This window comes from Heterodontus francisci, chromosome 7 (assembly GCF_036365525.1).
Source record: "Heterodontus francisci isolate sHetFra1 chromosome 7, sHetFra1.hap1, whole genome shotgun sequence".
Taxonomy (NCBI): domain Eukaryota; kingdom Metazoa; phylum Chordata; class Chondrichthyes; order Heterodontiformes; family Heterodontidae; genus Heterodontus; species Heterodontus francisci.
This window is the reverse complement of record NC_090377.1, coordinates 50,204,721-50,221,489: the sequence shown is the minus strand read 5'-3', so window position 1 is coordinate 50,221,489 and position 16,769 is coordinate 50,204,721. Positions and strand designations below refer to the sequence as shown.

The following is a 16,769-nucleotide window of genomic DNA, read 5'->3' as shown; positions in this document are numbered from 1 at the left end:
GAACCGAAACCCACTTCTCCCACACCAGTCTTTGAGTAACGTATTCATTTCACTAATCTTATGTGTCCTCTGCCAATTGGCACGTGGGTCAGGTAATAATCCAGAGATTATTACCCTTGACGTTTTGCTCTTCATTTTGGTGCCTAGCTCCTCATACTGTCTAAGCAGAACCTCTTTCCTAGTCCTACCTATGTCGCTGGTACCTAAATGGGCCACTACAACTGTCTCCCTCCCTCCCACTCCAAGTTCCTGTCCAGCCCTGAGTAGATGTCCCGAACCCTGGCACCGGGTAGGCAACACAGCCTTCTGGACTCACGCTCTCAGCTGCACAGAACAGTATCAATCCTCCTCACTATCCCCTACTACCACTACATTCCTTTTTGCTCCCCCCACTTGAATGGCTTCCTGTACCACAGTGCCATGGCCAGTCTGCTCATCCACCTTGCAGACCTCACTTTCATCCACACAGGTTGAGAGCACCTCACACCTGTTTGACAATTGCAAAGTATGAGGCTCCACCACGACTGTTTGCTCGGTCCCTTTACCTGCCTCACTCATGGTCACATCCTCCTGTCCCTCATGGCTGACCAAAACAGATGCCCCTGTTCTAAGAGGTATGACCCAGAGAGCAGCAGTGGCTGGGCCATTGAATATATTCAAGGCTGTTAGACAGATTTTTGATCTACAAGGGAGTCGAGAGTTAGAGGGGGTTGCAGGGGGCAGACAGGAAAGTGGAGTTAAGGCCAGAATCAGATCAGCCATGATCCTACTGAATGGTGGAGCAGGCTTGAGGGGCCGAATGGCCTACGCCTGCTCCTATTACTTGTGCTCTTATGTTAACTGTCCATTTTACACTGCATTAAACAGCACAGTTTTTAAAAACATAACCATACTACAAAGTCCAGCATTCATAATAATCACTAGTCCAACTTATACGAGAGCTCATGCCATAGCCTTAACTTTTTGAGCTTGTATGGCCTTAAGCACCAGTCATATTTGGTAGAGGCAATTAAAAATATAAGAGAAAATTGAAACACATTGTAAATATTTAGCCTCCCTACAGTTCCATTTTAATTCATTGCCCTCATCCTAATGAATTTCTTTTCTGCACAGCATTCATACTCCCGAAAATAGGGAACCTTTCCACTCAAAGAGTAGCGTTACAGGCTTTGATCCTCCTTCACTAAAGAGGGGAAAGCTGATCCTGTTCCAGGCCTCTCCCCCACTGAACTGAGAAATTAGTCCTGTTCTATTGATCCCCCCACCCTCCTTTTACAAATAATACTGTCCCAACTCTCACCACCTCCCACCAATCAGCCCCCCTTACCTCCTGGTTCATGTCCCTCATTCCCCTTCCTCCTCTGCCCATCCTCTTCATTCTTCTCCAACCTACTCCGTCCACATCACCACATCCTTTGCCTTGTTCTCCTTTCCACCCTCCCCCTTGCCTCCATCCCTACCAAGTCCTCTCCTTTCCTTCCACTTATTACTTTTGTACCCTGCTGTAGCTTCTCCCCTAGCCGCTAACACTGTTCTACTTTGCTCACTGTGTTGTATCTTCTTGCTGCAGTATCTTATTCCTCCCATGACAGTGCTCTCGCTTTTTCTTCACTTCTTCTTGTCTCCAAAGTTGCCTCAGCCCTGACCCAATTATCCTGGCCTCTAACTCCACATGACATGAGGAGTCCACTTAGTTTTAACTCTCCATGTGCAACATCACAGGACATCAACTAGTTTGAAAATAAGTTCAATAATATACTCTCTAAATTACAAAACCTTAACACTTGCAAAATAGGTCATATTTAAAGAAACACTATGTACACTGAAGTCACTTTAATGTCCATTATTATAGAAGTTTTACCTGTAAATGTTCTTCTGGAACTATCACTGGACCACATCGTGTGACCTTAGCACAGGCACCTTGACAATACATGTGTGGGTCATCCTTCTTTCGTAAGTACTGATTGGTTGCACATGGCCTTTCAAAAACAGATTAACAGTTTAGTTTAGTTAAGTTGATAATAAGATTTAAAGATGTAATAAATACTTTTTATTACTAAGTATTTCTGCAAGACAGATGGGCAGTGAACAAAGTTAATGTTTTACAATAGTCATGCTATTTAAAAATAAATTGCAGTTAATGACGAACAGGTGAATTTCAAATTAGTGTATGCTACCAGCATATAAAAAGAAAATATTTTGAGTTGAGAATGTTTTGGTGCTCATAAAGGTGAACATGTCAGTGCTGGTGAGTGAAACACAGTCTACTTTGGCTACTCAATATCAGCATCAAGCACTCCCAGGTTAGGTACAACACAGTTAAATGCAGAATAAATCTTCTTTTACTCTGCAACAACAACGTGCTTCAACCTCATATTCAGCAGAGTACCTCTACGAGACAGTTTCCATTTACCACAGCAGCTAACCTGTGCTTCAGTGAATGCCAATTAAGCACTGTGGGGCCATTTACAGGAGAAATTTGACTCAAAGTACTCAAACACATTTCACGTCGGATCTTTATAGCGAGTTTCAAGAGGAGGCCTTTCATTGTTAGTGTGGGTTGGGTTTGAACACAGCTCCCAGAAGTGAAAGGCCAGTAAAAATACTGTCTTTTTTTAAATCAAAAATTTTATACTACTAGATTATATAGACAACACAAATTCTCACCATACCTGCTTAGCAGAATTGGGCCAACTACCTTACGAACTTGGAATGTCTTTTGTAAATACATAATTGCTTTTGGGAACAGTTTATTCTGATATGGAAAAGAAACAAATATAGATAAATTAAAAGGTAGGTTGATTTGAATTAAATCTAATCATAATTATATAAATTAAGTCCAATATATGAAAGACATAATATCAAATAAAGGTCCAATGATTTATTGAAAAAAGGAGACGTTCTTCAGAATATTTTTTCACTATTTTAATACTGGGGGTGAGGAAATACTGCCTTCCATAATTTTGTATGTCTTCTTTGACCTAGTTGTATTTATTAGGACATTTAATGCTGCTCACCATATCCAAAGCTTCGACAGGATATCATTATGTACAATGCACAGAACTATATAACCTTTCCTTTAAAAACAAATCAGCGTGCCTGAAAGTTGGTGGCAATGCTGTAAACAGCTGAGATTTGTTTGTGTAAAATGTCTAAATACTGTATCATAGTGGGTAACAATTAAACAGTAGCAAAACCTACAAATTTCAAATCCTAACTTTAAATATCAAAACATACACATTTTCAAACCACATTATGAACTTGGAAAGAGATCAGTTTGCTATAAGATGGAACATGAGATGACTGTTCTATCTGAAGTTGTAGCTATAATTCTATGCAAACATGAAAAGAGGATTTTAAAAAATTGTACAATAAATTATTTGTAAGAAAGGTTTAAGATGGTTTAAAAAGTCAATCCATCCCAGCATTAATCTTCTATCTATATATGAACAATAGTCTAGAGAATGGGATCAACATTTGGCCGAAGGACTTAAATGTACTGTAAACAAAGCTTGCAACACAGAGGCAAAGGCTGAAAAGATTAGAAGCTGAGACCTCAGCAAAAAGTCCAAACTATGTATTACGTAAGGACAGGTCACGGTTGTATTATATTATAACAATAGAACCATGTCTTTAACTTCAGGCTGTTCTTAAGGGTCAGGAGCAATGTAGCCACATGAAGGGCCTGGAGATCAGCAACTGGTCACTCCAGGACTTGTGTTGTTCCCCGACATCAGAGAGCATCCTTGGAGGTTCTCAGAGCTTGAGAACCAGGTTGTATTTGTATGTAATTTAATATAAATGGAAGACCAAATCAGTCACTGTAATTCGGCCCGTTATTATAAAAACAGCTCATGCGTGAATCATAAGCAGAGTTACTGTTACCAGACTAACAAACCTTTGTTGCTAATGGTAACTACTATGAAATCTAATATTACTTATTAATGTTGGAAGTTTATTTTCGTCCCAAACATAATTCCCACAATCATTCATAAAACTAGCATTGATATGACAATTTCTGACTTAGACAAATGTCTCAGAACGTAGTACACGGGGGAAGAGGCAGACATTGGGATGAATCCTGTGGTCCTGCAGCCGAGATAAAAGATGGCGGCTGACCTGCACAGGCTGCAGGCCACCATGCTGCCGCAATCTTGAGCCCAGAGACTCATTGATGGCTAGTTTGATTTTTATTTTAATAGTCTTGTTGCTTTCTCCCACATTCCTTTTGTTCGACAAATTACTGTTGACATCTTATTGTATTTAGTTGTCTTGATATGCCATTCAGTGACCTACATCAAGACTAACATTTAAATGTGCAAATAATGAGCTTCAGCAATAACTTAAAAGCATCAGCTTCCCACTCAATCAGAAATATAGCTTCAAAAATTGCACTCTTCTTATTCTGCAGCTTTACTGAGACATCAATACTTTACACCACATACTACTCAAGAACAGAAAGTGCTGGAAAAACACAGCATCTGCGGAGACAGGAAGGTAGTGTTAACATAACCCGATTCTGACAAAGGGTCATTAAGACCTGAAATATTAACACTACATTTCTTTATGTTCCCTAAATTAAAGTGCTAACCCTTCTTCCACCGCTACAGCTTATGCTACATTTTAGTGTTTGTTAAATTTGAATAATGAGGCACTATCAGATTTAATTTTGTTTCTTACAAACATACTGCAAAGCAATAGATTTCAGGTACAACTTGTAACTGAAATATACTTTTACAGTTACATATTGTAAAATGCATGAATTTGTACATACCTTAACTAAATATTTTTTATCCATGGGTAGACTGCAATATAAAAATACAGAAGGAGCCATCAATGTTAAAATTTAAAGTCAGTGAGGTTATTTAGTAATGCATTACCAAGATGATAAATTACCATACTTACAACAAATTACAATACTTACTATTCAATGCTTAAATCATACACAATTTTTATTCTTAGATGCTGATCAATACTCCGCCTGGCAATTCGACTTGGCTCTAAATAAACTTGATAAATCACCTGGAAAGAAAAAAGATATTGTTAAAGAAGGGATCAATATACTTTAAGAGGAGATAATGTACCTTGAACAGGTGGACATATCAGTACTGCATACGTAGCTTCAAATATGACAAATGCTCTATTCCTGGATATATAAATGAGTTAATATTGTTACGACTGAAGCAGGTCAGGGTCTCTCTCTTTGTGCCCGGGTCAGGGTCTCTCTATCGCGCTCTGTGCCCGGGTCAGGGTCTCTCTATCGCTCTCTGTGCCCGGGTCAGGGTCTCTCTATCGCTCTCTGTGCCCGGGGTCAGGGTCTCTCTATCGCTCTCTGTGCCCGGGGTCAGGGTCTCTCTATCGCTCTCTATGCCCGGGGTCAGGGTCTCTCTCACTCTCGCTCTCTGTGCCCGGGTCAGGGTCTCTCTATCTCATGCTCTCTGTGTCCGGGTCAGGGTCTCTCTCTTGCTCACTCTCTGTGCCCGGGTCAGGGTCTCTCTATCTCACGATCTCTGTGCCCGGGTCAGGGTCTCTCTCTCGCTCGCTCTCTGTGCCCGGGTCAGGGTCTCTCTCTCGCTCTCTGTGCCCGGGTCAGGGTCTCTCTCTCGCTCGCTCTCTGTGCCCGGGTCAGGGTCTCTCTCTCGCTCGCTCTCTGTGCCCGGGTCAGGGTCTCTCTCTCGCTCTCTGTGCCCGGGTCAGGGTCTCTCTCTCGCTCTCTGTGCCCGGGTCAGGGTCTCTCTCTCGCTCTCTGTGCCCGGGTCAGGGTCTCTCTCTCGCTCTATCTCTGTGCCCGGGTCAGGGTCGGTCTCTCTCTCGCACTCTCTCTGTGCCCGGGTCAGGGTCGGTCTCTCTCTCGCTCTCTGTGCCCGGGTCAGGGTCTCTCTCTTGCTCGCTCTCTGTGCCTGGGTCAGGGTCTCTCTCTCGCTCGCTCTCTGTGCCCGGGTCAGGGTCTCTCTCTCGCTCGCTCTCTGTGCCCGGGTCAGGGTCTCTCTCTCGCTCGCTCTCTGTGCCCGGGTCAGGGTCTCTCTCTCGCTCGCTCTCTGTGCCCGGGTCAGGGTCTCTCTCTCGCTCGCTCTCTGTGCCCGGGTCAGGGTCTCTCTCTCGCTCGCTCTCTGTGCCCGGGTCAGGGTCTCTCTCTCGCTCGCTCTCTGTGCCTGGGCCAGGGTCTCTCTCTCGCTCGCTCTCTGTGCCCGGGTCAGGGTCTCTCTCTCGCTCGCTCTCTGTGCCCGGGTCAGGGTCTCTCTCTCGCTCGCTCTCTGTGCCCGGGTCAGGGTCGGTCTCTCTCTCGCTCTCTCTCTGTGCCCGGGTCAGGGTCTGTCTCTCTCTCGCTCTCTGCGCCCGGGTCAGGGTCGGTCTCTCTCTCGCTCTCTGCGCCCGGGTCAGGGTCTCTCTCTCGCTCTCTGCGCCCGGGTCAGGGTCTCTCTCTCGCGCTCTGCGCCCGGGTCAGGGTCTCTCTCTCGCTCTCTGCGCCCGGGTCAGGGTCTCTCTCTCGCTCTCTGCGCCCGGGTCAGGGTCTCTCTCTCGCTCTCTGCGCCCGGGTCAGGGTCTCTCTCTCGCTCTCTGCGCCCGGGTCAGGGTCTCTCTCTCGCTCTCTGCGCCCGGGTCAGGGTCTCTCTCTCGCTCTCTGCGCCCGGGTCAGGGTCTCTCTCTCGCTCTCTGCGCCCGGGTCAGGGTCTCTCTCTCGCACTCTGCGCCCGGGTCAGGGTCTCTCTCTCGCTCTCTGCGCCCGGGTCAGGGTCTCTCTCTCGCTCTCTGCGCCCGGGTCAGGGTCTCTCTCTCGCTCTCTGCGCCTGGGTCAGGGTCTCTCTCTCGCTCTCTGCGCCCGGGTCAGGGTCTCTCTCTCGCTCTCTGCGCCCGGGTCAGGGTCTCTCTCTCGCTCTCTGCGCCCGGGTCAGGGTCTCTCTCTCGCTCTCTGCGCCCGGGTCAGGGTCTCTCTCTCGCTCTCTGCGCCCGGGTCAGGGTCTCTCTCTCGCTCTCTGCGCCCGGGTCAGGGTCTCTCTCTCGCTCTCTGCGCCCGGGTCAGGGTCTCTCTCTCGCTCTCTGCGCCCGGGTCAGGGTCTCTCTCTCGCTCTCTGCGCCCGGGTCAGGGTCTCTCTCTCGCTCTCTGCGCCCGGGTCAGGGTCTCTCTCTCGCTCTCTGCGCCCGGGTCAGGGTCTCTCTCTCGCTCTCTGTGCCCGGGTCAGGGTCTCTCTCTCGCTCTCTGTGCCGGGTCAGGGTCGGTCTCTCGCTCTCTATGCCGGGTCAGGGTCGGTCTCTCACTCTCTATGCCGGGTCAGGGTTGGTCTCTCGCTCTCTATGCCGGGTCAGGGTCGGTCTCTCTCTCGCTCTCTATGCCGGGTCAGGGTCGGTCTCTCTCTCGCTCTCTATGCCGGGTCAGGATCGGTCTCTCTCTCGCTCTCTATGCCGGGTCAGGGTCGGTCTCTCTCTCGCTCTCTATGCCGGGTCAGGGTCGGTCTCTCTCTCGCTCTCTATGCCGGGTCAGGGTCGGTCTCTCTCTCGCTCTCTATGCCGGGTCAGGGTCGGTCTCTCTCTCGCTCTCTATGCCGGGTCAGGGTCGGTCTCTCTCTCGCTCTCTGTGCCGGGTCAGGGTCGGTCTCTCTCTCGCTCTCTGTGCCGGGTCAGGGTCGGTCTCTCTCTCGCTCTCTATGCCGGGTCAGGGTCGGTCTCTCTCTCGCTCTCTATGCCGGGTCAGGGTCGGTCTCTCTCTCGTTCTCTATGCCGGGTCAGGGTCGGTCTCTCTCTCGCTCTCTATGCCGGGTCAGGGTCGGTCTCTCTCTCGCTCTCTATGCCGGGTCAGGGTCGGTCTCTCTCTCGCTCTCTATGCCGGGTCAGGGTCGGTCTCTCTCTCGCTCTCTATGCCGGGTCAGGGTGGGTCTCTCTCTCGCTCTCTATGCCGGGTCAGGGTCGGTCTCTCTCTCGCTCTCTATGCCGGGTCAGGGTCGGTCTCTCTCTCGCTCTCTATGCCGGGTCAGGGTCGGTCTCTCTCTCGCTCTCTATGCCGGGTCAGGGTCGGTCTCTCTCTCGCTCTCTATGCCGGGTCAGGGTCGGTCTCTCTCTCGCTCTCTATGCCGGGTCAGGGTCGGTCTCTCTCTCGCTCTCTATGCCGGGTCAGGGTCGGTCTCTCTCTCGCTCTCTATGCCGGGTCAGGGTCGGTCTCTCTCTCGCTCTCTATGCCGGGTCAGGGTCGGTCTCCCTCTCGCTCTCTATGCCGGGTCAGGGTCGGTCTCCCTCTCGCTCTCTATGCCGGGTCAGGGTCGGTCTCTCTCTCGCTCTCTATGCCGGGTCAGGGTCGGTCTCTCTCTCGCTCTCTATGCCGGGTCAGGGTCGGTCTCTCTCTCGCTCTCTATGCCGGGTCAGGGTCGGTCTCTCTCTCGCTCTCTATGCCGGGTCAGGGTCGGTCTCTCGCTCTCTCGGCCGGGTCAGGGTCGGTCTCTCGCTCTCTATGCCGGGTCAGGGTCGGTCTCTCTCTCGCTCTCTATGCCGGGTCAGGGTCGGTCCCTCTCTCTCTCTCTCTCTCGCTCTCTATGCCGGGTCAGGGTCGGTCTCTCTCTCTCTCTCGCTCTCTATGCCGGGTCAGGGTCGGTCTCTCTCTCGCTCTCTCTGCCGGGTCAGGGTTGGTCTCTCTCTCGCTCTCTATGCCGGGTCAGGGCCGGTCTCTCTCTCGCTCTCTATGCCGGGTCAGGGTCGGTCTCCCTCTCGCTCTCTATGCCGGGTCAGGGTCGGTCTCTCTCTCGCTCTCTATGCCGGGTCAGGGTCGGTCTCTCTCTCGCTCTCTATGCCGGGTCAGGGTCGGTCTCTCTCTCGCTCTCTATGCCGGGTCAGGGTCGGTCTCTCTCTCGCTCTCTATGCCGGGTCAGGGTCGGTCTCTCGCTCTCTCGGCCGGGTCAGGGTCGGTCTCTCGCTCTCTATGCCGGGTCAGGGTCGGTCTCTCTCTCGCTCTCTATGCCGGGTCAGGGTCGGTCCCTCTCTCTCTCTCTCTCTCTCGCTCTCTATGCCGGGTCAGGGTCGGTCTCTCTCTCTCTCTCGCTCTCTATGCCGGGTCAGGGTCGGTCTCTCTCTCGCTCTCTCTGCCGGGTCAGGGTTGGTCTCTCTCTCGCTCTCTATGCCGGGTCAGGGCCGGTCTCTCTCTCGCTCTCTATGCCGGGTCAGGGCCGGTCTCTCTCTCGCTCTCTATGCCGGGTCAGGGCCGGTCTCTCTCTCGCTCTCTATGCCGGGTCAGGGCCGGTCTCTCTCTCGCTCTCTATGCCGGGTCAGGGTCGGTCTCTCTCTCGCTCTCTATGCCGGGTCAGGGTCGGTCTCTCTCTCGCTCTCTATGCCGGGTCAGGGTCGGTCTCTCTCTCGCTCTCTATGCCGGGTCAGGGTCGGTCGGTCTCTCGCTCTCTATGCCGGGTCAGGGTCGGTCGGTCTCTCGCTCTCTATGCCGGGTCAGGGTCGGTCTCTCTCTCTCTCTCTCTCGCTCTCTATGCCGGGTCAGGGTCGGTCTCTCTCTCGCTCTCTCGGCCGGGTCAGGGTCGGTCTCTCGCTCTCTCGGCCGGGTCAGGGTCGGTCTCTCTCTCGCTCTCTATGCCGGGTCAGGGTCGGTCCCTCTCTCTCTCTCTCTCGCTCTCTATGCCGGGTCAGGGTCGGTCTCTCTCTCTCTCTCTCGCTCTCTGTGCCGGGTCAGGGTCGGTCGGTCTCTCGCTCTCTGTGCCGGGTCAGGGTCGGTCTCTCTCTCGCTCTCTGTGCCGGGTCAGGGTCGGTCTCTCTCTCTCTCTCTCGCTCTCTGTGCCGGGTCAGGGTCGGTCTCTCTCTCGCTCTCTGTGCCGGGTCAGGGTCGGTCTCTCTCTCGCTCTCTGTGCCGGGTCAGGGTCGGTCTCTCTCTCGCTCTCTGTGCCGGGTCAGGGTCGGTCTCTCTCTCGCTCTCTGTGCCGGGTCAGGGTCGGTCTCTCTCTCGCTCTCTGTGCCGGGTCAGGGTCGGTCTCTCTCTCGCTCTCTGTGCCGGGTCAGGGTCGGTCTCTCTCTCGCTCTCTGTGCCGGGTCAGGGTCGGTCTCTCTCTCGCTCTCTGTGCCGGGTCAGGGTCGGTCTCTCTCTCGCTCTCTGTGCCGGGTCAGGGTCGGTCTCTCTCTCGCTCTCTGTGCCGGGTCAGGGTCGGTCTCTCTCTCGCTCTCTGTGCCGGGTCAGGGTTGGTCTCTCTCTCGCTCTCTGTGCCGGGTCAGGGTCGGTCTCTCCCTCGCTCTCTGTGCCGGGTCAGGGTCGGTCTCTCCCTCGCTCTCTGTGCCGGGTCAGGGTCGGTCTCTCCCTCGCTCTCTGTGCCGGGTCAGGGTCGGTCTCTCCTCGCTCTCTGTGCCGGGTCAGGGTCGGTCTCTCCCTCGCTCTCTGTGCCGGGTCAGGGTCGGTCTCTCCCTCGCTCTCTGTGCCGGGTCAGGGTCGGTCTCTCCCTCGCTCTCTGTGCCGGGTCAGGGTCGGTCTCTCTCTCGCTCTCTGTGCCGGGTCAGGGTCGGTCTCTCTCTCGCTCTCTGTGCCGGGTCAGGGTCGGTCTCTCTCTCGCTCTCTGTGCCGGGTCAGGGTCGGTCTCTCTCTCGCTCTCTGTGCCGGGTCAGGGTCGGTCTCTCTCTCGCTCTCTGTGCCGGGTCAGGGTCGGTCTCTCTCTCGCTCTCTGTGCCGGGTCAGGGTCGGTCTCTCTCTCGCTCTCTGTGCCGGGTCAGGGTCGGTCTCTCTCTCGCTCTCTGTGCCGGGTCAGGGTCGGTCTCTCTCTCGCTCTCTGTGCCGGGTCAGGGTCGGTCTCTCTCTCGCTCTCTGTGCCGGGTCAGGGTCGGTCTCTCTCTCGCTCTCTGTGCCGGGTCAGGGTCGGTCTCTCTCTCGCTCTCTGTGCCGGGTCAGGGTCGGTCTCTCTCTCGCTCTCTGTGCCGGGTCAGGGTCGGTCTCTCTCTCGCTCTCTGTGCCGGGTCAGGGTCGGTCTCTCTCTCGCTCTCTGTGCCGGGTCAGGGTCGGTCTCTCTCTCGCTCTCTGTGCCGGGTCAGGGTCGGTCTCTCTCTCGCTCTCTGTGCCGGGTCAGGGTCGGTCTCTCTCTCGCTCTCTGTGCCGGGTCAGGGTCGGTCTCTCTCTCGCTCTCTGTGCCGGGTCAGGGTCGGTCTCTCTCTCGCTCTCTGTGCCGGGTCAGGGTCGGTCTCTCTCTCGCTCTCTGTGCCGGGTCAGGGTCGGTCTCTCTCTCGCTCTCTGTGCCGGGTCAGGGTCGGTCTCTCTCTCGCTCTCTGTGCCGGGTCAGGGTCGGTCTCTCTCTCGCTCTCTGTGCCGGGTCAGGGTCGGTCTCTCTCTCGCTCTCTGTGCCGGGTCAGGGTCGGTCTCTCTCTCGCTCTCTGTGCCGGGTCAGGGTCGGTCTCTCTCTCGCTCTCTGTGCCGGGTCAGGGTCGGTCTCTCTCTCGCTCTCTGTGCCGGGTCAGGGTCGGTCTCTCTCTCGCTCTCTGTGCCGGGTCAGGGTCGGTCTCTCTCTCGCTCTCTGTGCCGGGTCAGGGTCGGTCTCTCTCTCGCTCTCTGTGCCGGGTCAGGGTCGGTCTCTCTCTCGCTCTCTGTGCCGGGTCAGGGTCGGTCTCTCTCTCGCTCTCTGTGCCGGGTCAGGGTCGGTCTCTCTCTCGCTCTCTGTGCCGGGTCAGGGTCGGTCTCTCTCTCGCTCTCCTGTGCGGGTCAGGGTCAGGTCTCTCGGCTCTCTCTCGCTCTCTATGCCGGGTCAGGGTCGGTCTCTCTCTCGCTCTCTATGGCGGGTCAGGGTCGGTCTCTCTCTCGCTCTCTATGGCGGGTCAGGGTCGGTCTCTCTCTCGCTCTCTATGGCGGGTCAGGGTCGGTCTCTCCTCTCTCTCGCTCTCTATGCCGGGTCAGGGACGGTCTCTCTCTCGCTCTCTATGGCGGGTCAGGGTCGGTCTCTCGCTCTCTCTCGCTCTCTATGCCGGGTCAGGGTCGGTCTCTCTCTCTCGCTCTCTGTACCCGGGTCGGGGTCTCGCTCGCTCTCTGTGCCCGGGTCAGGGTCTCTCTCTCGCTCTCTGTGCCCGGGTCAGGGTCTCTCTCTCGCTCTCTGTGCCCGGGTCAGGGGTCTCTCTCTCGCTCTCTGTGCCCGGGTCAGGGGTCTCTCTCTCGCTCTCTGTGCCCGGGTCAGGGTCTCTCTCTCGCTCTCTGTGCCGGGTCAGGGTCTCTCTCTCGCTCTCTGTGCCGGGTCAGGGTCTCTCTCTCGCTCTCTGTGCCCGGGTCAGGGTCTCTCTCTCGCTCTCTGTGCCCGGGTCAGGGTCTCTCTCTCGCTCTCTGTGCCCGGGTCAGGGTCTCTCTCTCGCTCTCTGTGCCCGGGTCAGGGTCTCTCTCTCGCTCTCTGTGCCCGGGTCAGGGTCTCTCTCTCGCTCTCTGTGCCCGGGTCAAGGTCTCTCTCTCTCTCGCTCTCTGTGCCCGGGTCAGGGTCTCTCTCTCGCTCTCTGTGCCCGGGTCAGGGTCTCTCTCTCGCTCTCTGTGCCCGGGTCAAGGTCTCTCTCTCTCTCGCTCTCTGTGCCCGGGTCAGGGTCTCTCTCTCGCTCTCTGTGCCCGGGTCAGGGTCTCTCTCTCGCTCTCTGTGCCCGGGTCAGGGTCTCTCTCTCTCTCGCTCTCTGTGCCCGGGTCAGGGTCTCTCTCTCTCTCGCTCTCTGTGCCCGGGTCAGGGTCGGTCTCTCTCTCGCTCTCTGTGCCGGGTCAGGGTCGGTCTCTCTCTCGCTCTCTGTGCCGGGTCAGGGTCGGTCTCTCTCTCGCTCTCTGTGCCGGGTCAGGGTCGTCTCTCTCTCGCTCTCTGTGCCGGGTCAGGGTCGGTCTCTCTCTCGCTCTCTGTGCCGGGTCAGGGTCGGTCTCTCTCTCGCTCTCTGTGCCCGGGTCAGGGTCGGTCTCTCTCTCGCTCTCTGTGCCGGGTCAGGGTCGGTCTCTCTCTCGCTCTCTGTGCCGGGTCAGGGTCGGTCTCTCTCTCGCTCTCTGTGCCGGGTCAGGGTCGGTCTCTCTCTCGCTCTCTGTGCCGGGTCAGGGTCGGTCTCTCTCTCGCTCTCTGTGCCGGGTCAGGGTCGGTCTCTCTCTCGCTCTCTGTGCCGGGTCAGGGTCGGTCTCTCTCTCGCTCTCTGTGCCGGGTCAGGGTCGGTCTCTCTCTCGCTCTCTGTGCCGGGTCAGGGTCGGTCTCTCGCTCTCTCTCGCTCTCTAGTGCCGGGTCAGGGTCGGTCTCTCTCTCGCTCTCCATGGCGGGTCAGGGTCGGTCTCTCGCTCTCTCTCGCTCTCTATGCCGGGTCAGGGTCGGTCTCTCTCTCGCTCTCGATGGCGGGTCAGGGTCGGTCTCTCTCTCGCTCTCTATGGCGGGTCAGGGTCGGTCTCTCTCTCGCTCTCTATGGCGGGTCAGGGTCGGTCTCTCGCTCTCTCTCGCTCTCTATGCCGGGTCAGGGTCGGTCTCTCTCTCGCTCTCTATGGCGGGTCAGGGTCGGTCTCTCGCTCTCTCTCGCTCTCTATGCCGGGTCAGGGTCGGTCTCTCTCTCTCGCTCTCTGTACCCAGGTCGGGTCTCGCTCGCTTCTCTGTGCCGGGTCAGGGTCTCTCTCTCGCTCTCTGTGCCCGGGTCAGGGGTCTCTCTCTCGCTCTCTGTGCCCGGGTCAAGGGTCTCTCTCTCGCTCTCTGTGCCCGGGTCAGGTCTCTCTCTCGCTCTCTGTGCCCGGGTCAGGGTCTCTCTCTCGCTCTCTGTGTCCGGGTCAGGGTCTCTCTATCGCTCTCTGTGCCCGGGTCAGGGTCTCTCTCTCGCTCTCTGTGCCCGGGTCAGGGTCTCTCTCTCGCTCTCTGTGCCCGGGTCAGGGTCTCTCTCTCGCTCTCTGTGCCCGGGTCAGGGTCTCTCTCTCGCTCTCTGTGCCCGGGTCAGGGTCTCTCTCTCGCTCTCTGTGCCCGGGTCAAGGTCTCTCTCTCTCTCGCTCTCTGTGCCCGGGTCAGGGTCTCTCTCTCGCTCTCTGTGCCCGGGTCAGGGTCTCTCTCTCGCTCTCTGTGCCCGGGTCAAGGTCTCTCTCTCTCTCGCTCTCTGTGCCCGGGTCAGGGTCTCTCTCTCGCTCTCTGTGCCCGGGTCAGGGTCTCTCTCTCGCTCTCTGTGCCCGGGTCAGGGTCTCTCTCTCTCTCGCTCTCTGTGCCCGGGTCAGGGTCTCTCTCTCGCTCTCTGTGCCGGGTCAGGGTCTCTCTCTCGCTCTCTGTGCCCGGGTCAGGTCGTCTCTCTCTCGCTCTCTGTGCCCGGGTCAGGTCGTCTCTCTCTCGCTCTCTGTGCCGGGTCAGGGTCGTCTCTCTCTCGCTCTCTGTGCCGGGTCAGGGTCGTCTCTCTCTCGCTCTCTGTGCCCGGGTCAGGGTCGGTCTCTCTCTCGCTCTCTGTGCCGGGTCAGGGTCGGTCTCTCTCTCGCTCTCTGTGCCGGGTCAGGGTCGGTCTCTCTCTCGCTCTCTGTGCCGGGTCAGGGTCGGTCTCTCTCTCGCTCTCTGTGCCGGGTCAGGGTCGGTCTCTCTCTCGCTCTCTGTGCCGGGTCAGGGTCGGTCTCTCTCTCGCTCTCTGTGCCGGGTCAGGGTCGGTCTCTCTCTCGCTCTCTGTGCCGGGTCAGGGTCGGTCTCTCTCTCGCTCTCTGTGCCGGGTCAGGGTCGGTCTCTCTCTCGCTCTCTGTGCCGGGTCAGGGTCGGTCTCTCTCTCGCTCTCTGTGCCGGGTCAGGGTCGGTCTCTCTCTCGCTCTCTGTGCCGGGTCAGGGTCGGTCTCTCTCTCGCTCTCTGTGCCGGGTCAGGGTCGGTCTCTCTCTCGCTCTCTGTGCCGGGTCAGGGTCGGTCTCTCTCTCGCTCTCTGTGCCGGGTCAGGGTCGGTCTCTCTCTCGCTCTCTGTGCCGGGTCAGGGTCGGTCTCTCTCTCGCTCTCTGTGCCGGGTCAGGGTCGGTCTCTCTCTCGCTCTCTGTGCCGGGTCAGGGTCGGTCTCTCTCTCGCTCTCTGTGCCGGGTCAGGGTCGGTCTCTCTCTCGCTCTCTGTGCCGGGTCAGGGTCGGTCTCTCTCTCGCTCTCTGTGCCGGGTCAGGGTCGGTCTCTCTCTCGCTCTCTGTGCCGGGTCAGGGTCGGTCTCTCTCTCGCTCTCTGTGCCGGGTCAGGGTCGGTCTCTCTCTCGCTCTCTGTGCCGGGTCAGGGTCGGTCTCTCTCTCGCTCTCTGTGCCGGGTCAGGGTCGGTCTCTCTCTCGCTCTCTGTGCCGGGTCAGGGTCGGTCTCTCTCTCGCTCTCTGTGCCGGGTCAGGGTCGGTCTCTCTCTCGCTCTCTGTGCCGGGTCAGGGTCGGTCTCTCTCTCGCTCTCTGTGCCGGGTCAGGGTCGGTCTCTCTCTCGCTCTCTGTGCCGGGTCAGGGTCGGTCTCTCTCTCGCTCTCTGTGCCGGGTCAGGGTCGGTCTCTCTCTCGCTCTCTGTGCCGGGTCAGGGTCGGTCTCTCTCTCGCTCTCTGTGCCGGGTCAGGGTCGGTCTCTCTCTCGCTCTCTGTGCCGGGTCAGGGTCGGTCTCTCTCTCGCTCTCTGTGCCGGGTCAGGGTCGGTCTCTCTCTCGCTCTCTGTGCCGGGTCAGGGTCGGTCTCTCTCTCGCTCTCTGTGCCGGGTCAGGGTCGGTCTCTCTCCTCGCTCTCTGTGCCGGGTCAGGGTCGGTCTCTCTCTCGCTCTCTGTGCCGGGTCAGGGTCGGTCTCTCTCTCGCTCTCTGTGCCGGGTCAGGGTCGGTCTCTCTCTCGCTCTCTGTGCCGGGTCAGGTCGTCTCTCTCGCTCTCTGTGCCGGGTCAGGGTCGTCTCTCCTCGCTCTCTGTGCCGGGTCAGGGGGTCTCTCTCTCGCTCTCTGTGCCGGGTCAGGGTCGTCTCTCTCGCTCTCTGTGCCCGGGTCAGGGTCTCTCTATCGCTCTCTGTGCCCGGGTCAGGGTCGGTCTCTCCTCGCTCTCTGTGCCGGGTCAGGGTCGGTCTCTCTCGCTCTCTGTGCCCGGGTCAGGGTCTCTCTCTCGCTCTCTGTGCCCGGGTCAGGGTCTCTCTCTCGCTCTCTGTGCCCGGGTCAGGGTCTCTCTCTCGCTCTCTGTGCCCGGGTCAGGGTCTCTCTCTCGCTCTCTGTGCCCGGGTCAAGGTCTCTCTCTCTCGCTCTCTGTGCCGGGTCAGGGTCTCTCTCTCGCTCTCTGTGCCCGGGTCAGGGTCTCTCTCTCGCTCTCTGTGCCCGGGTCAAGGTCTCTCTCTCTCGCTCTCTGTGCCCGGGTCAGGGTCTCTCTCTCGCTCTCTGTGCCGGGTCAGGGTCTCTCTCTCGCTCTCTGTGCCGGGTCAGGGTCTCTCTCTCTCGCTCTCTGTGCCCGGGTCAGGGTCGTCTCTCTCTCGCTCTCTGTGCCGGGTCAGGTCGGTCTCTCTCTCGCTCTCTGTGCCGGGTCAGGGTCTCTCTCTCTCGCTCTCTGTGCCGGGTCAGGTCGTCTCTCTCTCGCTCTCTGTGCCGGGTCAGGGTCGTCTCTCTCTCGCTCTCTGTGCCCGGGTCAGGGTCGTCTCTCTCTCGCTCTCTGTGCCGGGTCAGGGTCGGTCTCTCTCTCGCTCTCTGTGCCCGGGTCAGGGTCGGTCTCTCTCTCTCGCTCTCTGTGCCCGGGTCAGGGTCGGTCTCTCTCTCGCTCTCTGTGCCGGGTCAGGGTCGGTCTCTCTCTCGCTCTCTGTGCCGGGTCAGGGTCGAGGGTCGGTCTCTCTCTTCGCTCTCTGTGCCGGTCAGGGCGGTCACCGGTCGGTCTCTCTCTCGCTCTCTGTGCCGGGTCAGGGTCGGTCTCTCT

At 57.0% G+C, this 16,769-nt stretch overlaps 1 protein-coding gene across 1 annotated transcript in view; it reads right to left on the bottom strand.

Annotated features, from left to right (window-relative positions):
* lmln (leishmanolysin-like (metallopeptidase M8 family)) overlaps positions 1-16,769 on the bottom strand; it is an 85,683-nt gene that overhangs the window by 49,768 nt on the left and 19,146 nt on the right. The window contains exons 2-5 of the mRNA XM_068035160.1: positions 4,925-5,022; positions 4,775-4,805; positions 2,673-2,755; positions 1,862-1,979 (exon numbers count right to left, since the gene is read on the bottom strand). Coding sequence (XP_067891261.1) covers positions 1,862-1,979; positions 2,673-2,755; positions 4,775-4,805; positions 4,925-5,022 — 330 coding nt within the window. The remainder of the gene's footprint in view (positions 1-1,861; positions 1,980-2,672; positions 2,756-4,774; positions 4,806-4,924; positions 5,023-16,769) is intronic.